General features: G+C 44.2%; 1 protein-coding gene across 1 annotated transcript; it reads right to left on the reverse strand.

Annotated features, from left to right (window-relative positions):
- Positions 1-15,987: 15,987 nt before the first annotated feature.
- LOC141042848 (uncharacterized) lies at positions 15,988-16,860 on the reverse strand. Its single transcript, XM_073511745.1, has one exon. The coding sequence runs from the start codon at positions 16,858-16,860 to the stop codon at positions 15,988-15,990; it is 873 nt and encodes a 290-aa protein (XP_073367846.1).
- Between the last annotated feature and the right edge of the window lie 8,710 nt (positions 16,861-25,570).

The following is a 25,570-nucleotide window of genomic DNA, read 5'->3' on the forward strand; positions in this document are numbered from 1 at the left end:
CGTCCGCGACAAGTAGTCCGAAATGATTCTGCATCTACTACTATTACTCCACACATCGACCGCTATCCAGCATGCATCTAGAGTATTAAGTTCATAAGAACAGAGTAACGCTTTAAGCAAGATGACATGATGTAGAGGGACAAACTCATGCGATATGATATAAACCCCATCTTTTTATCCTCGATGGCAACAATACAATACGTGCCTTGCTGCCCCTGTTGTCACTGGGGAAGGACAGCGCAAGATTGAACCCAAAGCTAAGCACTTCTCCCATTGCAAGAAAGATCAATCTAGTAGGCCAAACCAAACTGATAATTCAAAGAGACTTGCAAAGATAACCAATCATACATAAAAGAATTCCGAGGAGATTCAAATATTGTTCATAGATAATCTTGATCATAAACCCACAATTCATCGGATCTCGACAAACACACCGCAAAAAGAGGAGTTACATCAAATAGATCTCCAAGAGGAACGAGGAGAACTTTGTATTGAGATCCAAAGAGAGAGAAGAATCCATCTAGCTAATAACTATGGACCCGAAGGTCTGAGGTAAACTACTCACACAGTATCGGAGAGGCTATGGTGTTGATGTAGAAGCCCTTTGTGATCAATGCCCCCTCCGGCAGGACGCCGGAAAAGGCCCCAAGATGGGATCTCACAGGTACAGAAGGTTGCGGCGGTGGAATTAGGTTTTCGTGGTCGCTTCTGATGGTTTGGGGGTACGTAGGTATATATAGGAGGAAGAAGTAGGTCGGTGGAGCCACGAGGGGCCCACGAGGGTGGAGGGCGCACCCCGGGGGGTAGGCGCGCCCCCTACCTAGTGGCTTCCTCCTCTGTTGCTTGACGTCCACTCCAAGTCCTCTGGATCACGTTTGTTCCGAAAATCACGTTCCCGAAGGTTTCATTCCGTTTGGACTCCGTTTGATATTCTTTTTCTGCGAAACACTGAAATAGGCAAAAAACAGCAATTTGGGCTGGGCCTCCGGTTAATGGGTTAGTCCCAAAAATAATATAAAAGTGTATAATAAAGCCCATTAATCATCCAAAATAGAATATAATATAGCATGGAACAATCAAAAATTATAGATACGTTGGAGACGTATCAAGCATCCCCAAGCTTAATTCCTGCTCGTCCTCGAGTAGGTAAATGATAAAAACAGAATTTTTGATGTGGAATGCTACTTAGCATAATTTTCAATGTAATTCTCTTATTTGTGGTATGAATATTCAGATCTGAAAGATTCAAGATAAAAGTTTAATATTGACATAAAAGTAATATACTTCAAGCATACTAACTAAGCAATTATGTCTTCTCAAAATAACATGGCCAAAGAAAGTTCATCCCTAAAAATTGTATAGTTTGGCCATGCTCCATTTTCGTCACACAAGAATGTTCTCATCATGCACAACCCCGATGAAAAGCCAAGCAATTGTTTCATACTTTAGTAATCTAAAAAAAATTCAACTTTCACGCAATATATGAGCGTGAGCCATGGATATAGCACTATGGGTGGAATAGAATATGATGATGGGGGTTATGTGGAGAAGACAAAAAGGAGAAAGTCTCACATTGACGCGGCTAATCAACGAGCTAGGGAGATGCCCATCGATTGATGTCAATGCAAGGAGTAGGGATTGCCATGCAATGGATGCACTAGAGCTATGAATGCATGAAAGCTCAACAAAAGAAACTAAGTGGGTGTGCATCCAACTTGCTTGCTCACGAAGACCTAGGGCATTTGAGGAAGCCCATTGTTGGAATATACAAGCCAAGTTCTATAATGAAAAAAATTCCCACTAGTATATGAACGTGACAAAACAAGAGACTCTCTATCATAAAGATCATGGTGCTACTTTGAAGCACAAGTATGGAAAAAGGATAGTAACATTGCCCTTTTTATTCCTTTTTTGGGACTTTTTTTTATTTGGCCTTTCTCCTTTTTTTGGGACAATGCTCTATGAATGATGATCATCACACTTCTATTTATTTATAACTCAATGATTACAAACTTGATACTAGAACAAAGTATGACTCTATGTGAATGCCTCCGACGGTGTACCGGGATGGGCAATGAATCAAGAGTGACATGTATGAAAAATTATGAACGGTGGCTTTGCCACAAATACGATGTCAACTACATGATCATGCAAGGCAATATGACAATGATGAAACGTGTCATGATAAACGGAACGGTTGAAAGTTGCATGGCAATATATCTCGGAATGGCTATGGAAATGCCATAATAGGTAGGTATGGTGGCTGTTTTGAGGAAGATATAAGGAGGTTTATGTGTGATAGAGCGTATCGTATCATGGGGTTTGGATGCACCGGCAAAGTTTGCACCAACTCTCAAGGTGAGAAAGGGCAATGCACGGTACCGAAGAGGCTAGCAATGATGGAAGGGTGAGAGTGCGTATAATCCATGGACTCAACATTAGTCATAAAGAACTCACATACTTATTGCAAAAATCTACAAGTAATCAAAAACCAAGCACTACGCGCATGCTCCTAGGGGGATATATTGGTAGGAAAAGACCATCGCTCGTCCCCGACCGCCACTCATAAGGAGGACAATCAAAGGACACCTGATGTTTCAAATTTGTTACACAATGTTTACCATACGTGCATGCTACGGGACTTGCAAACTTCAACACAAGTATTTCTCAAATTCACAACTACTCAACTAGCACAACTTTAATATCACTACCTCCATATCTCAAAACAATTATCAAGCATCAAACTTTTCTTAGTATTCAACGCACTTCTAAGAAAGTTTTTACTAATCTTGGATGCCTATCATATTAGGACAAAATTTTCCATTTAAGAAAATTACCATGCTGTTTTGTAGTACTCTCAAAATGATATAAGTGAAGCGTGAGAGAACAATAGTTTCTATAAAACAAAACCACCACCTTGCTCTAAAAGATATAAGTGAAGCACTAGAGCAAAAACTATATAGCTCAAAAGATATAAGTGAAGCACATAGAGTATTCTAATAAATTCCGAATCATGTGTGTCTCTCTCATAAGGTGTGTACAGAAAGGATGATTGTGGTAAACTAAAAAGCAAAGACTCAAATCATACAATACGCTCCAAGCAAAACACTTATCATGTGGTGAATTAAAATATAACTCCAAGTAAAGTTACCGATGGACGAAGACGAAAGAGGGGATGCCTTCCGGGGCATCCCCAAGCTTTGGCTTTTTCGTGTCCTTAGATTTACCTTGGGTGCTTGGGGCATCCCCAAGCTTAGGCTCTTGCCACTCCTTGTTCCATAATCCATCCCCAAAACTTGAAAACTTCACAACACAAAACTTAACAGAAAATCTCGTGAGCTCCGTTAGCGAAAGAAAACAAAACACCACTTCAAGGTACTGTATTGAACTCATGCTTTATTTATATTGGTGTTAAACTTTCTGTATTCCAACTTCTCTATGGTTTATAAACTATTTTACTAGCCATAGATTCATCAAAATAAGCAAACAACACACGGAAAACAGAATCTGTCAAAAACAGAACAGTCTGTAGTAATCTGTAACTAACGTAAACTTCTGGAACTCAGAAAAATCTACCAAAATAGGAAGACCTAGATAATTTGCTTATTGATCTACTGCAATTGGAATCAGTATTTTATCATGTTCTGGTGATTTTTAACAATTGTTTTCGTGAACAGAAAGTTTCTGGAATTTTCAGCAAGATCAAATAACTATCATCCGAGAAGATCCTATAGGTTTAACTTGGCACAAACACTAATTAGACATAAAAACAAATCTAACCAAAGGCTAGATCAAAGATTTATTCCTAAACAGAAGCAAAAAGCAAAAAAAACTAAAAATAAAATTGGGTTGCCTCCCAACAAGCGCTATCGTTTAACGCCCCTAGCTAGACATAAAGACAAGGATAGATCTAGGTATTGCCATCTTTGGTAGGCAATCCATAAGTGGCTCCCATAATAGATTCATATGGTAATTTAACTTTGTTTCTAGGGAAGTGTTCCATGCCTTTCCTTACGGAAATTGGAATCTAATATTTCCTTCCTTCATATCAATAATTGCACCAATCGTCCTAAGGAAAGGTCTACCAAGAATAATAGGACATGAAGGATTGCCATCTATATCAAGAACAATAAAATCTACGGGCACATAGTTCCTATTTGCAACAATAAGAACATCATTAATTCTTCCCATAGGTATCTTAATGGTGGAATCTGCAAGATGCAAATTTGAAGAACAATCATCAAAATCACGGAAGCCTAACAAATCACATAAAGCTTTTGGAATCGTGGAAACACTAGCACCCAAATCACACAAAGCATAGCATTCATGATCTTTAATTTTAATTTTAATAGTAGGTTCCCATTCATCATAAAGTTTCCTAGGGATAGAAACTTCCAACTCAAGCTTTTCTTCATAAGATTGCATCAAAGCATCAACGATATGTTTAGTAAAAGCTTTATTTTGACTATAAGCATGAGGAGAATTTAGCACGGATTGCAACAAGGAAATACAATCTATCAAAGAGCAATTATCATAATTAAATTCCTTGAAATCTGTCGTGGATTTGTCATGGCACATGTCCTAGTGTGAGGACTTAGTCGTGAGGCCAACGCATCTATGTGGTAGCTTGAGAGGGGTTGATCGGGACGAGAGACACAACACACAAGACGAGGATTTAGACAGCTTCGGGCCCCGGGAAACATCATCTAGTAATAGCCCTACATGCTGTTTGTGGCTAGGTCTCATTATGCTCATGAGGGAGTCGCCGGTGAGCCGGCTCTTTGTGTCTAGCCCTAGAGATTGTTTCCTTGCTTGTCCCTCTTTGGGGTGCCCTGCCCCTCCTTATATAAGTTGAAGGGGCGGGTTACATGACTAGTCCTAGTAGGGTTAGGATTACTCAATTACAAGTGGAGTCCTAGTCTTGCTTCCTTTGTAAGGGAATATTCCTCACGCTTTCCTCTTAAGCCGGCCCGCCAGAGTATAAGCCGGCCTGCTGGGCCTTGGGCCTTGTCGTCCGTCTGATCCGCCCGCCGGGTCTCCAGTGAGTCGCCTAGGTCCAGCCGGGTCTCTGGTGAATCGCCAAGTCCGGCCGGGTCATAACTCCGGCCGGGTCATACCGCGGGGTATATCCCCAACATTAGCTCCCAGTTTAATTTGGGTTTATCCATGTTAAACTGATCTTGTAAAATAAACACAAGAACAACTTGATAGGTTGTGCTCCGGGTTAAATATTTTCCTGAACCGGCACCTGATCATACTTAAGTCCTTGTCATTTCCTTCTGGATGCATATCCATGATCTCATAGCAAATCTCCTTTAGCAGACGTGTTCAAACATTACCAATGCAAAAAATCCGAGCACTTCTTCTGAAAAATCCGGGTCAATAGGCCAGCTTCATAATCAATTTGCTGACATTGGCTCTTGTAGAGAAATATTAAAAGAAATAATCCATTTGAATCGGTTTTCAAAGCGCCGGCTTAATAAATATTGGTCTTGAAATAATCATCTGATTTTCAGCCGGCTTGAAGATGTAGAAACTTGCTGGTTTATCATTACCAAAATTGCTGGATTATAAGACAGACGATGCCGGGTCATAATTGTTGTTGACACCGGGTCATGTAATTGATCTTCATGATTTGCTCAAAACTGATAATTTGAAGATGTTCCTCCTTTATATGCATAATACCTGTAGCCCCCAAGTCTTAAGAGGAGAACATAGTGATAGCTTAAGACTTGCTCCAATATAAGTGTTGCAACCTTTGAAGAAATCCGGTTTGTTCATCTCAATCGTTAGTCATAAACTGAATATTCCACATATGTAGCCCCCAAGTGCCGGGTTGTCATGCTTGCAGCAACCTTGGACTTGCAATTGCTTTATGCTCATAAAAACTTCAACCAGTGTAGCCCCCAAGGGCCGGGTCATTATGCAATAATGAGCAGGGACTTTATAAATAGGATCATGTAGATTTGAACAGCGACGTGTAGCCTCCAAGGGCCGGCTCAGTAAGATAATACTGAACTGGGACTTTATATATACTTCATTGAAAATAATATCATATGATGTAACCTCCACCATGGGGCTTGAACCCACGCCCACAAGGTTAAGAGCTTTGTATTTTACCAACTAAGCAGTGGATTCTTTAATATAATGGATTAAGACTTGAGTACCTTAAATTTTTGACAGGAGCAATTGGTAGCCCCCAAGGGCCGGCTCATTATGATGTGATGAGTCGGGTCTTGAATAAGGCCAGTAAAAATGACTTTTGCATTAGCCCCCAAGTGTCATGGTGCATGCTTGCAGCAACATGGGACTTCCATATTTGATATAATTATGATTTGAATAATGTAGCCCCCAAGTGCCGGGTCGTAAGCCTACAGCGACTCGGGACTATTCCTTCCATTGTAGAATAAATCATATCCATTGATAAAATAATATCCATTGCACTAAAGCGACTTTGAAAACCTCAATCATAATACTGGTTATTGATAACCATAATAAAAATCCAGCCATGTTGGCTATTAAAGATTTGAATAATATAACCCAATGACTTATAAGCGCATGATTCCAATGGCGCAATCCAAATATATACTGGCGACTTATAGTCCAAAGCCAGGCTGGGTTAATAAACACCGGATACTTTCTCATACTGGCGACTTATAGTTGAAAGCTAGGCCGGGTTAAATTTAAACCATACTTATACTTAGATCTGGACAAAAAGCTTCAAGATAAAAACAAAGATTGTTTCCAAAAAACTTAAACCAAATATAAAGAAAAATTTGAGGCTTCTGATTCGAATACGACCAGTAAACCGGACCAAAGGGGTTAAGCTAGGATTCGAATACGATCATGTAGCCCCCAGTGGCTTTGGCGTTGCGCCGATCAAGAAGGTACCGACAGCTATGTTCTCTTTGGTTCGAATATGACCTATGTTTGAACAGGAAGCCCCCAAATGACCTTGAGAGTTTTTTAACGACTCCGATTCGAATACGATCAAAGTCGGAACCAAAAGGGGTTAAGCTATGATTCGAATACGATCAAGAAGCCCCCTAGTGAGTTTGGCATTGTGCCGATCAAGAGGGTATCGACAACTATGTTCTCTTTGGTTCGAATACGACCTATGTTTGAACAGGAAGCCCCCAAGTGACCATATAAGTTTTGACATTGCGCCGATTAAGAGGGTACCGACTGCTATGCTCGATGAGCAGGAACCCCCAAGTGACCATAATAAGATAAGCGGTAAAGCAGGATACCCATGTTTGAACCGCGCATCATGGCAGCAAGTTCTCTTTGGCAACCTTTAATTTGTCTGAGAACTCAAATTTGCGAGAGATTAATTCTTTTTGAACCGGACCTTTAAACCGGATTTGAAAGCTTCAAACTTTGTGGGAGACAGATTGTCCTTGAACCGGATTGTGAACCGGATATTGAGAGCTTCAAAGCTTTGTGGTAGATAAGTTTCCCTTGAACTGGATTTTGAACCAGAATCTTTATTTTGAGCCGGAAATCTTCTGATGGCCTTTAAATTTTCACCAATATGGTGGTAGCCTCCGGAACTGGGTTATCTTCCCTCCAATGATCCGGAGTTCTTGAGCCTGCTGAAACTGGCAAGATTTGTTGAGTCGTGTCATTGTAGCCCCCGAGTCTTAAGACTACTCGAGGAATTGGCTTGAGACTCTCCATGCTTGACCACAGCATAAGAGGTGTATTATTGGCGTTGATAACGCGATGTGAATCCACAGAAGGTTGAGGTGACTGCGGCGGGTTATAAATGATCCCGTATGAGCCGTGTCAGCAACTCGGCCAATGGTTCCTCCCAACTGGCTGTTTGAAGTTTAACCAAACTGTAGTGGCGGCGATTTGTGCGCATGCCCATTGAGCCATCCAGTGCAGACGGCGGCTGATAATACATGATAATTTGCCTCCAATTTGTTGGAAGAAAACCGGCTACCCAAGCAGTGACTTGCTCATATTCGATAAACGGTTCATGCATATAGGTGCGGCCTGGTGTGTTGATGTGGACCAGGCTGCAAGAGACGGACGGAAAGGACGACCACAACATCAGAAGTGGCTCAGATAGATGAATCGGCCGCGATGTTGTAAGCCGGTGCGGACGGGAGAGTTGGCCGCGGCGTTTGTAAGCCGGTGCGGACGGGAGAGCCGACCGCGACATTGTAAGCCCGACTCTTGCAGCGAACAATTGTCCTGCATAAACAATATTGCAGACCAAGGCAAAGATAAACTGTTCTTTGACAAAAACAATACGTGCTAATAAAACAAACTTAGATGGATATCACCTGATATGTTAGGCCGGAAATAATCCGCCATGGAGTTCAAGATATCTATGGTGAAGCTGAAATTACTCACGGCCGAGTCGGCCGCGGGATCAGACAGATAAGTCGGTCGCGGCGTTGTAAGCCGGTGCGGACGGGCGAGTTAACCGCAGCATTGTAAGCCGGCGTGGACAAGAAAATCGACCGTAGCGTTGGAAATGGCACGGATGCGGGCGAGTCGGTCGTGGGCGCGGACGATGAGTCAGTCGCGTATGTTGATGTAGCGGGGGCAGCGACCTGCGCATGTATCCATCCAGTAGCACGGCACGAACGCCCTAGTGCAAAAATAATATTGGCGCACGCCCCTTTGCGACATCGTTGTAATGAATAATGGTCCTGCGGAAAAATATCACAAACCAAAGTAATTGTTCTCAAACGATTTAATATGTGTTGATAAAAAATATATAGAAGGGATAGCACATGGTGATTTGTCAGATGAGCGCAGACATTGATAATGTGCAGCGTGGACAAATAATAGATGAAATAGTGCTCAGTGTACTTTGCTTCTGGTCTTTGGGATTTAATCCAGCACTTTGACCGCCATCAACCTGTTGTAAACATAACAGTAGTACTTGCCCACTGGGAGTCCTGCTCCATTATTATCGGCAGATTATTCTTCGAATGCACGCATGTACCGCTCCATTATCCTCTGGCTGAACCCCCAATTTTGTTTTGTACTGGCGAGACAAGACCACACCAGTAGGGGGCGCCTTGGCAACGCGGAGACGAGTCTTGGCAGAAGAAACAGCGAGAGCGGCCGCGCAGGGCATCTCAAGGTGGAAACAGGATCCGGCTCAACGTGCTACAGCAGAGGACGGCCTGGGCGGCGGCGGCTTGAAGCTCGGGCAAGGCAAGAACAAGTCCCTGGCGGCTCAAGGCAAGAAGTACGCGACGACAGCGACGACTTGGCAGCGCGGCGACTCACCTGCTGCAGTTAAACGGGCGGCGGTTCGGCACCGCTGTGGTTGCCGCTGCAGGGGAAGCCGGCCATGGCTACGCGCGAAGGCAGACGGCGGCTCACGGCGACGGAGTGAACCAGAGGCGCGTCGGCCACGGCGACTCGATGCAACAGGGAAGACCGTGGTGATGGCGAGGCGGCGATGGCCAGTGAGGCCGCGCGTGCCTAAGCAGGCGACGGGGCGAGAGTAGACGGGCGAGGTCGAGTCCGTGACTTCTCTCTGCGGGCGGAGTTTCTCGCGGCGGCTACGAGGTAAGGTCGAATCCGAGACGGCGACTGAGGCGAGGCGAGGTGAGGCGACTAGGAGGCGAGGTCAACCCCGAGACCGACTCGAGAAGCGCTAGTAGAGGCGGGGCGCGCGGCCGAGCCGCGGCGCGGCGGCTCAAGGCGACCCAAGGCAGCAGCAGCACCCGGCAGGAGGCGGGGATGGCGCGACGGGCGGCTCAGCGGTACCAGCCTGCTTAGCCACGGGTCAGGTGGAACACAACAAGTGGCTCAAAAGTGAAGACCGAGGTAGCGTGCGGCGCGAAGGCAAGGGCAGCAGGGCCGCTTGTGCCGCAGCTGTTGAAACCCCAGCGAGGCGGCTCACGGCGGATGAACATCGCGCCGACAGACCAACAGCACCAGGAGGGCTCGACGCGTGACAGCAACGGCTCAACGCGGCCATCGCGGTTCTAACACAGAGTCAATGGCGACTTCACGTGAATCCGATTGGAGATTGACGCTGCTGATGATTTTCACGTGGAGTATGATGCCCCATTGGAGATTGTGCCATTGTGTATTGCAATTAGTACTAGTTTTTGAGGAAACTGCCACGGGGACCCTAGATCGTGGCCAGACTGTCGTCGTTTTTCATTTTTCTTCATCTGCTGCTCCGTACAACCCGCCATGGAAAAGGAGGCACAAAAGACAGAGTTCGAGTTGCAACGGAAGTTGATTTTTCTCCATATTGGATGAGTCGCTCGTCGCCGCGTACGGGCGATCTCGCCGATTTTTTTCCAGTCCAATTTTGGACTCTGCTCGTCCAAAATTACTCAATGTATTCCCTCCGTTCCAAATTACTCGTTGCAGAAATGGATGTATCTAGAACTAAAATACATCTAGATACATCTATACCTATGACAAGTAATTCGGAACGGAGGAAGTACCATCGTAGTGGTTTGTGCGCCTGATCTGATGGTTCCTTGGACTTGATGCCATAGATGGTAAGACGTGGCCGTATTTTCTTGACTGGCCATACATAGCTATAGCGAGGTTCGCCTCCGATCCGGAAAACAAAGACGTCTTCGGTAGATTTCTGCAGCGGTGTGAAGGGAAACTTTCTGTCCGTCTCAGCGACTTCGTAAAGCAGCGAAAACCGATCCACACAGATTCGCCTGGTCGCGTGCAGCCACGCGCGCAACCCTAAATCTTTTCATCCAGAAAATTTTAAACTTCTCGATCCCTGAGAGATCCCTTCAAGAACTCAACACCACCGTGCACGAGCCCCACGATGGGCGCCAACTGTCGTGGATTTGTCATGGGTTACATGACTAGTCCTAGTAGGGTTAGGATTACTCAATTACAAATGGAGTCCTAGTCTTGCTTCCTTTGTAAGGGAATATTCCTTACGCTTTCCTCTTAAGCCAGCCCGCCAGAGTATAAGCCGGCCTGCTGGGCCTTGGGCCTTGTCGTCCGTCTGATCCGCCCGCCGGGTCTCCAGTGAGTCGCCTAGCTCCAGCCGGGTCTCTGGTGAATCGCCAAGTCCGGCGGGTCATAACTCCGGTCGGGTCATACCGCGGGGTATATCCCCGACAAAATTCAAGATAGTGGGTTCATTGATATCTAAAGTTTTGATCTCTTCAATCCCACTTTTACCAAATTTTGCATCAAGATCTAAAAACTCCGAATTTTTGGGACGCCTTCTAACTAAAGTTGACTCATCTCCAGTCCCATCACTATCAAGATTCATAGTGCAAAATAAAGATTTAATAGGGGACACATCAATAACTTTTAGATCTTCATCTTTATTCTCATGAAAATTAGAAGAGCACGCTTTACAAAGCAATCCTTCTTAGCATGCATCCTAGCGGTTCTTTCTTTGCACTCATCAATGGAAATTCTCATGGCTTTGAGAGACTCATTGATATCATGCTTAGGTGGAATAGATCTAAGCTTCAAATAATCAACATCAAGAGAAATTCTATTAACGTTCCTAGCCAACTCATCAACTTTAAGCAATTTCTCTTCAAGCAAAGTATTGAAATTCTTTTGCGAATTCATAAACTCTTTAACACTAGTCTCAAAATCAGAGGGTATCTTATTAAAATTTCCATAAGAATTGTTGTACGAATTACCATAATTATTAGAGGAATTACTAGGATACGGCCTAGGATTAAAGTTTCCTCTATACGCGTTGTTACCAAAAAATTTCCTACCAACAAAATTCACATCCATAGATTCATTATTATTCTCAATCAAGGTAGACAAAGGCATATCATTAGGATCAGAAGAAACACTCTTATTAGCAAACAATTTCATGAGTTCATCCATCTTTCCACTCAAAACATTAATTTCTTCTATCGCATGCACTTTTTTACTAGTAGATCTTTCGGTGTGCCATTGAGAATAATTAACCATAATATTGTCTAGGAGTTTAGTAGCTTCTCCTAAAGTGATTTCCATAAAAGTGCCTCCCGCGGCTGAGTCTAAAAGATTTCTAGAAGCAAAATTCAATCCGGCATAATTTTTTTGTATAATCATCCACAAATACAAACCATGTGTAGGGCAATTACGTATCATTAGTTTCATCCTCTCCCAAGCTTGTGCAACATGTTCATGATCAAGTTGCTTAAAATTCATAATATCGTTTCTAAGGGAGATGATTTTAGCGGGAGGAAAATACTTAGAGATAAAAGCATCCTTGCACTTATTCCAAGAATCAATACTATTTTTAGGCAAAGACAAAAACCAAGTTTTAGCACGATCTCTAAGAGAAAACGGAAATAGCTTCAATTTAACAATATCGTTGTCCACATCTTTCTTCTTTTGCATGTCACACAAATCAACAAAGCTATTTAGATGGGTAGCAGCATCTTCACTAGGAAGGCCGGCGAATTGATCTTTCATGACAAGATTTAGCAAAGCAGCATTAATTTCACAAAGATTCAGCATCGGTAAGAGGAGAAATCGGAGTGCTAAGGAAATCATTGTTGTTGGTATTGGTAAAGTCACACAATTTAGTATTATCTTGAGCCATCGTCACAAACAAGCAATCCAACACACGAGCAAACAAGAAGCAAGCGAAAAATAGGCGAACGGAAAAGAGGGCGAACAAAATGGCAAGGGTGAAGTGGGGGAGAGGAAAACGAGAGGCAAATGGCAAATAATGTAATGCGAGGGATAAGAGTTTGTGATGGGTACTTGGTATGTCTTGACTTGTGCGTAGACTCCCCGGCAACGGCGCCAGAAATCCTTCTTGCTACCTCTTGAGCACTGCATTGGTTTTCCCTTGAAGAGGAAAGGGTGATGCAGTAAAGTAGCGTAAGTATTTCCCTCAGTTTTTGAGAACCAAGGTATCAATCCAGTAGGAGACCACGCGCGAGTCCCACACACCTACACAAACAAATAAGAACCTCGCAACCAACGCGATAAAGGGGTTGTCAATCCCTTCACGGTCACTTACGAGAGTGAGATCTGATAGAGATGATAAGATAATATTTTTGGTATTTTTTTGATAAAGAGTAAAAGTAAAGAAAGCAAAATAAACGGTAATAGAAATAACTTGTTGACGGTAGATTAATATGATGGAAAATAGACCCGGGGGCCATAGGTTTCACTAGTGGCTTCTCTCAAGATAGCATAAGTATTACGGTGGGTAAACGAATTACTGTCGAGCAATTGATAGAATTGAGCATAGTTATGAGAATATCTAGGTATGATCATGTATATAGGCATCACGTCCGTGACAAGTAGACTGAAACGATTCTGCATCTACTACTATTACTCCACACATCGACCGCTATCCAGCATGCATCTAGAGTATTAAGTTCATAAGAACAGAGTAACGCTTTAAGCAAGATGACATGATGTAGAGGGATAAACTCATGCAATATGATATAAACCCCATCTTTTTATCCTCGATGGCAAAAATACAATACGTGCCTTGCTGCCCCTGCTGTCACTGGGAAAGGACACCGCAAGATTGAACCCAAAGCTAAGCACTTCTCCCATTGCAAGAAAGATCAATCTAGTAGGCCAAACCAAACTGATAATCCGAAGAGACTTGCAAAGATAACCAATCATACATAAAAGAATTCAGAGGAGATTCAAATATTGTTCATAGATAATCTTGATCATAAACCCACAATTCATCGGATCTTGACAAACACACCGCAAAAAGAAGAGTTACATCCAATAGATCTCCAAGAGGAACGAGGAGAACTTTGTATAGAGATCCAAAGAGAGAGAAGAAGCCATCTAGCTAATAACTATGGACCCGAAGGTCTGAGGTAAACTACTCACACGTCATCGGAGAGGCTATGGTGTTGATGTAGAAGCCCTCCGTGATCAATGCCCCCTCCGGCAGGACGCCGGAAAAGGCCCCAAGATGGGATCTCACGGGTACAGAAGGTTGAGGCGGTGGAATTAGGTTTTCGTGGTTGCTTTTGATGGTTTGTGGGTAAGTAGGTATATATAGGAGGAAGAAGTAGGTCGGTGGAGCCACGAGGGGCCCAAGGGTGGAGGGCGCGCCTAGGGGGTATGCGCCCCCCTACCTCGTGGCTTCCTCGTCTGTTGCTTGACGTCCACTCCAAGTCCTCTGGATCACGTTTGTTCCGAAAATTACGTTCCCGAAGGTTTCATTCCGTTTGGACTCCGTTTGATATTCTTTTTCTACGAAACACTGAAATAGGCAAAAAACAGCAATTTGGGTTGGGCCTCCGGTTAATAGGTTAGTCCCATAAATATTATAAAAGTGTATAATAAAGCCCATTAATCATCCAAAACAGAATATAATATAGCATGGAACAATAAAAAATTATAGGTACGTTGGAGACGTATCATCTACCTCATTAGTTATGTCTCTCCCTTCCTCCAACAAACAACAATTGATCTACCGATCTAGTTAGGTTTGCTTACCAAACACATGGTTCCCTTCATCATCCATGGATGTGTCCCAACAGATCTATCACGCACAGGCACACACATAAACACATCCCCACTCTTATTGATAATATTGCAGTTCCACCCTCAGTTTATGTAGTAGGTCTCTCCCACCATCTTCGAGAAGCAACTCCATCACCCATCCAGCACTCTACCCCTCTCCCTCCCTCTCTCTCTCTCCTCTCTCTCTGCCCCATCCTATTTCCCGTCCTTCAGTTATGTATGGATGTCGACCGATCTCCCTCAAGACATAGCTGGGTCTCTCCTTCTCAACACATATACGAGTCGTTCTACCTCTATAGTTAGGCCTCTGCCTACCCCTCCCCCACCCCTCCCACACACACACACACACCGATACATCGAGCGCTCTAGTCATGTCTCCCTGCCACACACAAACTTGACCTGTGCCCTCTGACGTTCCGGTAGCTAGGTCAGTCGGCCTATATCTTTGACTTGCACACACACACACACACACACACACAATTTCGGTGGCTCTCTTCATCGATCTCGCACCCACCCACTTGATCCTCTCTTCGACTCTATCGATATCTATGACCCCTCCCTCTCTTCTCGTGGATCGCCCGACCCTCTATATATGATATGGATAGGCCTCCATTTCACACACATTGGAAGCAAAATTTTGTTTGAGATGTCATCGACACATATTCCCACAAATACATTCACAAAATCAACCTCCCCTCCCAAAACAAAAAACACTCACGAACGCACAAGCCATTTGTCTAGGTTTGTATCTCTCACACACACCCACGTAGGTGGGGGACGTGCACGAAGAGAAGAGGTGCACGCACGGCGCGCGTACTCCCGTCTCTTTCCCAACGACACCCGCGCGGGTACACGGTGGAGCTCATTTCTGTACGAAAAGGCAGCCCACGTGGTAACTTGACACGTGTACTGGTTGTCCACTAGATGGAGGGAGGATCGTCTACCACGGGTGAACAAACAAATTGCAACTTGACGCGTTATGTTAAAAAAGAGGCAAACCATGTGGGGCCTACCTTAGAGGCAAGGCTCTATACACTGGAGTACTTTTGATGTGTCCCGTCAACTCGCAGAACAAGGAGAAGCTTGATTAGTACACCGTCTCCCCCCGCCCACGGGCGCGGTGGCTCGCAGGATGAGGTGAAGCTTGCTTACTAGTAGTAGTACTATACGCCCTATGCCCGCTCCCTCGCCCACGCGCGCCGTGGCTCGCAGGACGAGGAGAAAATTTTACTACTCCCTCCGTTTACTCCTCGTCCCTACTACCTTGGTTAGAGAGATTATCATATTGTTTGGAATATATGTCCTTTAGTAGATTTCAATATGAACTACTAGTACATACTCCAAACACTGATGTATATAGACGTATTTTAGAGTGTAGATTCACTCATTTTTTTTGACTGGGAACTGTAGGGGAAACCCCCACAGCATATCATCACTTTATTGAGTAAAAGGGTTACAGTATAAGTACAAAGGAGGATTACAAGAGGTAATCAGAGTAACTAGGAGAAAAAACAAGTTAAAAGGTACAAGTTAAAAAGATACAAACTATTGGCCTCAAGGTGGCAGAAATGAAATCCAGCGAAGAAGATCATCTTTGAAGGCAACTTTCACTCTATATTGCATTAAAGTGATGTCATGGATGAAAGCAGATCTCCATCTATTAAATCTAGCCCTCTCATGCCTGAAGACCTTAGCATTCCTGATGATCCAGATATTCCAGCAAGCAATGAACACCACTTCAGTGAAGAAGGGCTTCCTAAAACTCCTGCTAGCATTAAGAACCAGATGAGCCATGGAGTCACCAGAAGCCCAATCAATTTGCAGATAGTTCCAAACTCTGACACTAAAGTTGCAATTGAAGAACTGATGATCCCTGGTTTCCCTAGTCTGCAAAGGACAAAGAGCACAGTTTACTCCATCCTCCAAATGCCAGTGTCTCCTATCCACCATGTCCTTGGTGTTCAACCTGTCCATAATAAGCATCCAAGCAAAAACTTTGATTTTCATTGTACAAGAGGACTTCCAGATCCAAGCAGTCAAAGGGTTGAAAGATGCTGAAGCAAAAGTGTGAGAGCAAAACAACTTTGGTGAGTATCCCTTTGCAGTGCCCTTCCAAAACCAATTATCCTTGGACCCAGGTGTTCTATTAAGGCCACCTAACATGGACTGGAGAATATTCAGATCATCAAAAGCCTGGCTGGACAAAGGAAGGTGGAAGTGCTGGAAAATGTCCTGAGAGTCCAAGAACTCAAGAATAGTGATCCAGGGGTCCTTAACATAGGAATAGAGCCTTGGATATCTGAGTTGGAGGGTAGACACCTGACCATCCAATTGCAAATTATCTGACCACATGAGAGCAGTGTCCCCTGCATTAATCTGAACCCAAGCACACTCCCTAAAATGATGCATGACCTTGCAAATATCCATCCACCAGAAAGATCCACAATCAGATGTTCCCTGGGGGACCCTATTATGATAGTAGGAATCCCAAATCAAAGAAACCCAGGGGAGCTCCTTTTTATTAAGGAAGTTATTCACATGTTTGATCAAAAGAGCAACGTTCTGAGAGCCAAGGTTGAGAATACCAAGACCTCCCCTGTTTTTTGGCCTGCATATAAGGTCCCACGCAGCAAGGGATGGGGCAGGCTGACCCCTATTCCTCCTCCAGAGGCATTTCATTTTGCTCCGTATGTAGTCCATATTGAAACAGACGTAATAGTGCGCACTCTCCCTCGCCCCTCGACCCTCGCCACATGGTGGACGTGCAGCAATTCATTCGGTCTCATATAGCCAGAACGATATAAACTGCAGTACCATTATTGCTCGACTTCCCGAAGAGGCGAAGAGCCAATCGCAAGGTTAATAGTTTGGAGATGCCAAGCGCAAGGTTTATAAGAGAACAAGTAGTAGGTGCCGCATCATTTATAAATAAAGTTTTTTTCTTCAGTGGCACGAACGCAATATAAATAGGTTCATATGGAGAGAAAAGGAAACCGCTCCACTATATACATAGGCAGGACGAGCCTACGCGATTGCTTGCTGGGGTTGCTCTCTTCAGTTTTCACACTCTCTCGCACAAAACCACTGTGGCCACATCTCTAACATCCCGGCGGATCACGTCCGCCGCGGGAAGGGCCGGGTGGATGCTTAGTGTAGATGCGGTCACCGTCGCCGACGGCGAAAACCCACTGTCGGCACGACCCGATCAGGGGTCCCCGCCATTCTCTCTCACAAAGCCGGTGAGGTTGCCTTCGTCCATTGCTCACTGCCGCGACGTGGGTAGTTGCCTCCTCCTGCCACCCTCCTCTAGGTTGAGCTACGTCTCGACATCCCTCAGGTACAACTCTCTTTACAGCCGGCTTGCACCACTGCTCCAGCTGGCCACATCACTCCATGTGGATATTTCTCCACTTCTTTGTGTCGGTGGGAAACGACACCTATGGGATCACAAGAATCCCTACTACGGTTGCCAGGGCGCGGGGTTGTGAGAAGAGTAGGATTAGCAGTCAACACAAGGATCGTTTACCCAGGTTCGGGCCGCGAAGATACGTAATACCCTAGTCCTGCTTTGGTGTGTATTTGAGAGAGTTCTTGAGCTCTCGAAGTAGCTATGGTGGCTGCGTAGTTAAAAAGAGCCGATTCCCTCTCCAGTATGCCAAGGGCCTCCTTTTATAGTCGAAGGGGCTGCCACAGTGGCACACAGGAGGTGGAAAGGCCTACAGTGCTGCGAGCTTATCGCTCGTGTTACAGGACAAGACGCATTGCCCCGCACATACCCGTGCACAAGTAAAGGGGTACAAAGGTGTGCCCCTACTTTTGTACACCGACACTTTGCCCCGCACATACCTCTACTGGCTTCTACGTACTGTATTTGTGATGAGTTTATGTCTCATCAACTAGTTCCAGTAATCTTATTCAAATCATGCTTCTTCAATTTCTTTGCCATAGGGATGCTCATCTCGATTTTGGTGAAACTGCACAAAATGATCCGATGGTCAAAGGGTTGCAAACTTCGTTTCTTAGGAAGCTCCGACGTTGCCAGCAAATTAAAGCCTGGTTAGGGTTTATGGTTCAAGGGCTAGGGACTACATGGATTGTTTTTTCTTTAGCTGGCTCTGTTTCAATGGCTAGGGACTGCATGAGTAGTAGTAGTACTGTACACCTTACGCCCGCTCCCTCGCCCACGCGCGCGGTGGCTCGTAGGACGAGGAGAAAATTTTACTACTCCCTCCGTTTAGTCCTCGTCCCTACTAACTTGGTTAGAGAGATTATCATATTGTTTGGAATATATATGTCCTTTAGTAGATTTCAATATGAACTACTAGTACATACTCCAAACATTGATGTATATAGACGTATTTTAGAGTGTAGATTCACTCATTTTGCTCCGTATGTAGCATAAAGTTGAGACACTTATTTTGGAACGGAGGGAGTACATATTTGCTATTACCTGTCATTCATTGAGATGCAATAGCATGCATGTTAGTCCCCTTTGTATTTGATGAAATGTTGCAACGGGCAACCTTGGACGCAAGATACATGTAACAGAAGCTGGAAGCTTCATAGCATTGTACTATCTCGCTGATAAATTATAGTACATACTATACAAGTACTTCCTCCGTTCCTAAATATAAGTCTTTGTAGAGATTTCACCATGAACCACATACGGATGTATATAAATGCATTTTAAGTGTAGATTCATTCATTTTGTTCCATATGTAGTCCACCTAGTGGAATCTCTACAAAGACTTATATTTAGGAACGGAGGGAGTACTATGTAAAGATTTAGGTGTCGCACGGTGTCCAGAAAATATGGTGATAGTGTGAGGTGGGCCATGTAATCACTGAGCCTGTGTGTTTTCGCTGCTCTTGCACTCCTCCGCCGTAAGAATGGAGAAAATTGTAATCTAGTAGTACCTCCTTTCGCCGAAAGCGTGGGACGTCCAGCAGTCCTACCACCTCAGTAATAATGACCAATGAGCCGTCAAATCACATAGACCCAGCAATAAGTTGGACGGACGAAGCAACCAACACTCTTGAATCCGCTTCTCCCTTCAACGTAGGCGCCAGTGAGAGGTCGCATCCGCTCTGCCCGGGCATGAATGCGGCACCGATTCTTTGGAGCGACGCTGACCGTTTCGGGCGGGAAGCGCACGCGGGCGATGGAGGGGCTTTGGGTGGGCCAGGCTGGTCAGGAGCGGGTGTGGCAGCTGTTCGCCTGTCCCTACCGGACGCCCGGAAATGAGAGGATGCACCGACTCTTGCGGCTAAAATCGTACACTATACACCATCTCTCTGTAGGAGTAGGTCGATCTGTCGCTCTCTCTAACACACACACGCTGTTAAACACGCACACGCACAAGCACACGCACACACAGGTTCATAGAATAGGAAAATCATGCGAGTGCGAAGCCACAAGAAGTGAGATACAAATGGAGTACATACAAGAAGAGAAGAGGTGAAGAATATTCCATCAAACCTGGACTGAGGAGTAGTACTCCCTACGTCTAGGTGTTAAGTCATCCTACGGAAATCAGATATTCCCAAAATGTTTAGGCGTCGTCCATTAACTTCGCATCTCAATCCCCTCCTGGCCTCGTTGCTAGCGAGCGTTGTTACTTAGGGAGCGTTTGGATCCTTAGCAAGAACAGCTTATAGCATAGCCGGGCAAGGTTAGGCGTTTGGAACTGTTAAAATTATTTAGCTTTTGTGGGCCAGCTAGCTTGGGTGGGCTACAAAAACCTTGCTAGCTCAGGAGAGCCAGACCGGCTCGCTTCCGACGGCAAACTTCGCGTAGTAGTAACATAGACTAGTAACATATGCATGTTACTAGTCCAAGTTACTCACCACTATGACCAGCCTAAGCAATATAACCAAACACTCCTTACTCTGCCTTGTTATCTCCCCCGGAAACCCAATGCATGGAGCGCAACTACGCGTTGATCAGTCAAGAAATCAAAGTCGGCTTGCATGCGAGTTAATACGTGGCCCTGCATTGTAGCTAAAACGGCGTCTCTTAGTTGTTTGGATTAATTGTTGCATTTAGAGACAGAAATCAGGGCTTTGATTGGAGGAATGACCGGTCAAGTTTCTCCTTCTCCTCCAATCTTCTTGCACCTTGGTCCCGCTACACCTTCTAACGTGACTTATTACACCTAGACGGAGGGAGTTGTACGTGATACGGTGGCACACTGACTTAGGTCGAATACAAGTGCCCAAAATTGGGTGCATGTTATAATAAGGATTCACTTAAAATAGTGCGTGAGCGAATAGAGGGATCAATTGGATAGTGTTCACGAGCAGTAGCGAGATGTGTGAGGTAAGATACACTGCTGACGCTTTTAATTTTTCTTATTAATTTGTTTGTTTCACCCTCTGACTGGTGGGACCCAACGTACTACATGGAGAGAGGTAAGGTGACTAAGGCTGCATTATTTCTGCACCACTGTGGATAGTCTTACCACCAAAGCCACATGACACGATTATGATTTAAATCCCAATGACTCCCACACACAAAAAAACACGGCATGCTTGTCACACGAATGCAGGAATGTATAAAAGGTTATTTTCCTCTCGTTGAACATAACGGGAGGGTTGTGTAGCTGGTTAGCCTGTTCGCTCATCAAACTTGAGGTCTCGGGTTCGATAACTACACTTGAGCATAATTCATGCCAGGAGGATTCTTTGACTGGTCAAAATGGATGGATACGGAGCTATACGATCTCGTAGTGACCGTATAATCACCTCATCACGTATAAGCTACAGCCTCGGCGCTTGTTTTCTAGGGTTTGCACTCTTCACACTCTCTCCAGTATATATATACACGCTGGAGCCTCAGCGCTTGTAGTTGCTCTCTTCACACTCTCTCACCCTCTCCAGATCTAAACAAGACTTCGTTGGCCTCTCTCTCCCCTCACTGCTGGTCTTCTTGTAGTTACTCTCTTCACACTCTCTCACCCTCTCTAGATCTAAACAAGACTTTGTTGGCCTCTCTCCCTCCCCTCACTGCTGGTCAAAGAGCCGGCAGGATCCGTCCGTCGGGAAGGAAAGGAGACTTAACGTTGTCGCCGTCGGCGAGGGAGGAAATCCACTACCGGCGCAGCAGTTCATTTTCACCCAACGGCGGCGCGGGAGGGCCTACGACCCCTTCTTCTTCGCCGCCGTACATAGTGTGGGTCGAACGGCCTCCGGTCACCCACCGAACCACACCCCAAGAACCTTAAGGTATAATTTACTTATTCCACATGCATTGCTCTAGCTGCATGTGGGCTTTTTCCGCTTCTGCACTCGAATCTAGGTGTTGGATCAAACAGGAAAGTAGTGGGGAAAGTTGTATACCATGAATCTAGGACGTGGTTCAAAGAGGAAAGGAATGGGGTAAAGTAGTGGGAAAAGTTGTATAGCATGAATCTAGGACGTGGTTCAAAAAGGAAAGGAAGGGGGAAAGTAGTGGGGAAAGTTGTATCGCATGAATCTAAGACGTGGTTCAAAGAGGACAGGAATGGGGGAAAGTAGTGGGGAAAGTTGTATAGCATAAATCTAGGACGTGGTTCACAGAGGAAAGGAAGTGGGGAAAGTACTAGTACAGACTGGCTATCCAGCACCTACATTGGTCGAAAAGGGAAAACAATGACAAACGCAGTACACACATCTGTAACGAACTGATCTTTTGTTTTGGGGGACAAGGCTGTAGAGTTTGAGCAGGACAAGATTTGCTGTGCTCACATAGAGAAAGGTGTCTAAAGATAACAAAACTGGGACCAACACAAATATGCTCCTTGGTTCTTTGTTCTTTGTTGCAACAGACTGTGCATCACCCCAGTACATCGGTAGATGCACATGGTGCTGGTGCGTCCACTGTCCCGTGCAACTCTTTAGCTGTTGTTAATCTAAGGCCCTGTTTGGTTAAAAACTCCCTAGTCCCTACCTGCTTGGTTCCAGGGACTAAACATGGACTAGAGGTTATTAAATGACATGCTAAAAGACCATGTTACCCCTAGTAATGAACTAATAGAGACAAGGTGCGATGCGTGGCAGGGGCAACTGTTGGAAAAAGTCCCAAAAAGACTCTCGCTCGGGTTCTTCTTTCTTTAGTCCCAAATGCCCACTTTTAGTCCCTAAAAGTCCCTCCTGTTTGGTTTAGATGGGACTGACACGGAGTTTTTTAGTCCCTCCACCAAAGTGTCCCTGTAAACAAACACCCTCTAATAATGCCACTAGAAAATTGATGCAATGCCACAGTTAAAAGCAAATTACATGTTTAACGAATTTTATTGTTAATATAATCTCTCTGTTAATATTAATCAATGCCACCGTTTGAGAAATGCTACTGTCTTGCTTTCTTTCCCATTTAGATAAGGTAGTTGCTTCTTTTTGTTGGCTTTTGTGTCATCCACCGTTATTGACCACTAGTTGTTTCCTTTGCACCTCTGTGTAAACAGGGTTATCTACTTCACCTCGTTGCCATTGTGACCGTTTGTTGCACTACACAAAACACTTTTGTTTTAAGAGTGTTTTGTGCAGTTCAACAAAAATGTCACACCGACAACGTTGCTTGTTTGCTTGATCTTAGTGGAACTGCACAAGAGGAGATCTTACTTCCTATCCGTGTTGGCAAATTTGGTTCAGATCTTCTTCTTGTGAGTTGTTTGAATTCCGGGTCATGAGAGGTCAGTACTAGCCTTCTTTCACATGATTCTGTAGTGTGCTTTCATATGTTGTGCTACTTGAACAGTAATGTTGCTTGATTTTAGTGAACTGCACAAATGGAGACAAGACTTCCAATCTGTATGTGCACCGCAATATCCCATTGAGGTAAGATAAGGATATTTCACAACTGTTGGCCTGTATTTTGCCACTTTCATCAGAAAATTAATGTCATTGTTTAGTGCTATACTTGTGCAACCTAATTAACATGCCAAATCTTACATTGAAGGCGAAGCTAGTCTGTTATTGAACCAAGTGATGAAGGGGAAGAACAAGCGGAAGAAAAACAAAAATCAACTCCTGGTGCTGTAATGAAGCACTGGAACTATGATGACACAAGTAATGATATAGTTTTGCATCTTAATTTATTGCTATGGCTGGAACGAGCAATTATTTTGCCACTGATTTGATGCCACTCTTAATGTGATATGTAATTATCTCTACTTGTGCAAACAGGGATCTTTTTTGAAGATACCATATATTTTAGTGGAACTGCTCAAGAAGATGTTGGAAACATTAATCTAATCGAGGAGTATATAGTAAGCATGGCCACTACAGTAGATAGCAACAGATGGTTCCGGAGAAGTGCTTTATCTGTATGCTCTACACAATAATCCTCCTGACAAAGGTTGGTACTCGCCCACTGATTTCATCCATATGATTGAGCTTTGTCATCTGTATTGGTGTTGTGCTACTGTTTAGATACTGTCATCAAAAAGTGGTATTGTCCTTGAGAAGTGCTTCATCTGTGCTGTTTTAAATATTTCCTTTCCTTTTTTTCAAGCAAACATGGATGCTAGCATTTAGTTATCCTCTTGTCTTTGCAAAACAGGATCATCCTCCTCTGAAGAAGAATATTGAGTACGTGAAGTGACTAGTTCCAATTATGCCAGGATGAAGAAGCCCTGTCTATCTTCTCATCAGAAGGAGCAGTTGAAGGATGGTTACATTACCCCCCACAAGACCAAACTAACTTCAGTTCAGAAGGACTGACAAATCTCCATTTTCTTGCTGTGATGCGCGAGTACAATGTTGTTCTAGGTTTCTTTCCGGTGAGTTCCATTTTTCTAAAAGTGTGCTCTACATGGACCATGTAGGTGCCTGTTTAAACTGTCAATTCATAGTACAGTTTGCTTTATACTAATCACTTTTTTTGTATTTGTGCAAACAAGGGTGCTTAGCTTGATTTCAATGGTTACTGCACAAAATGTTCATGAATACATCGAATCATTCATTTCCACCACAAGAAAGGAGGCGCCGATAAGTTCAAGGCATTGCAACATATAAGGGCGAAATCATACAAGCTACGCGCGAATTTGGTTGATTTTGGTGGAACTGCACAAAAAGAGCAGCTGGTTTATTTAGCATGAGGTGCCATGTCAATGTCCGAACTGATGGCAAACCCTGCCCATTCCATAATCGTAGGCATTTGATATTTTGGAATGGGAAAACCTTGTCAAATTTTGCTCATTGATTTTAGCAAGAAGACATGCGTTTGATATTTTCGAATGGGACGCCCTTTGCTGTCAGCAGCGTCGATCCATTTTTTCTTTATTCTTTATTTGTGAAGTAAATATTGGCTCTGACATGTGAATCGCTGAGATGCATAATCATCGATTGTTTTGAATGTTCTGTATGACATGTGAATCGCTGTGATTGCAATGCACATGAACGCTAAAAAGCTGCTCAAACTCTTTGTACTCCTTCTGTTCCTTTTTACTTCACACATTGTGAAAGTGCATACTTTTTTCTATAAGATTGGTCAAAGTAGAGATACTTTGTCTGCAGACAAAACTTGTATGCAGACTAGAAAGGACCGGAGGGAGTACATGTGAAACTGCTGCAAACGAGGTGATCACCCTAGGAATAATGCTAGTACATATTGTTTTGCATGTTCATCCAATGCCAGTGATACAAGAAATTCGAACTAATCAAAATAAATTCATTCATACACGGTCGGATTTCATATAAACATGCCGGATTTCATTACATTTCATACATTCTTCAACTAAAAAGGGGTGCGCTAGAGGTATAATTAATTAACCGAAGCTACCCACATGTGTCCGGCTGAGCCGAACAGAAGCTTCAGTGACTTAACTGCAGGTGCAGTTGCGTAACTGACATGTGGCCCAGATGCCTGTTGGGCCCACGTGTCAGTCAGCCAACTGCACCAGCAGTTAAGTAGAAGCAGCGTCCTTCTCCAACATAGCTCTCCGACTCCACGTCGCCGCCAAGAAGCTAACCGGCCGTCAGTGGTCAACCCGCCCAGATTGGCACTAGATCCTCCTTCAATTCCTCGAGCATGTGTGTCCTTTGCTCTCGCCTTTTCTTCCACATCAACAGTGCCAATGAGATCCACGAAGGAGGAAGCTTAGTGATGATACCTCTGACAACAAACTTGTCCGGTAGCATACAACTGAAGTGCTCAAGT

Source organism: Aegilops tauschii, chromosome 3 (genome assembly GCF_002575655.3).
Source record: "Aegilops tauschii subsp. strangulata cultivar AL8/78 chromosome 3, Aet v6.0, whole genome shotgun sequence".
In the NCBI taxonomy this organism is placed as follows: domain Eukaryota; kingdom Viridiplantae; phylum Streptophyta; class Magnoliopsida; order Poales; family Poaceae; genus Aegilops; species Aegilops tauschii.

Bases quoted from the DNA above. Each gene is read 5' to 3' on its own strand.
- LOC141042848 (XM_073511745.1), bottom strand. From the start codon at position 16,860: ATGGATATTTGCAAGGTCATGCATCATTTTAGGGAGTGTGCTTGGGTT.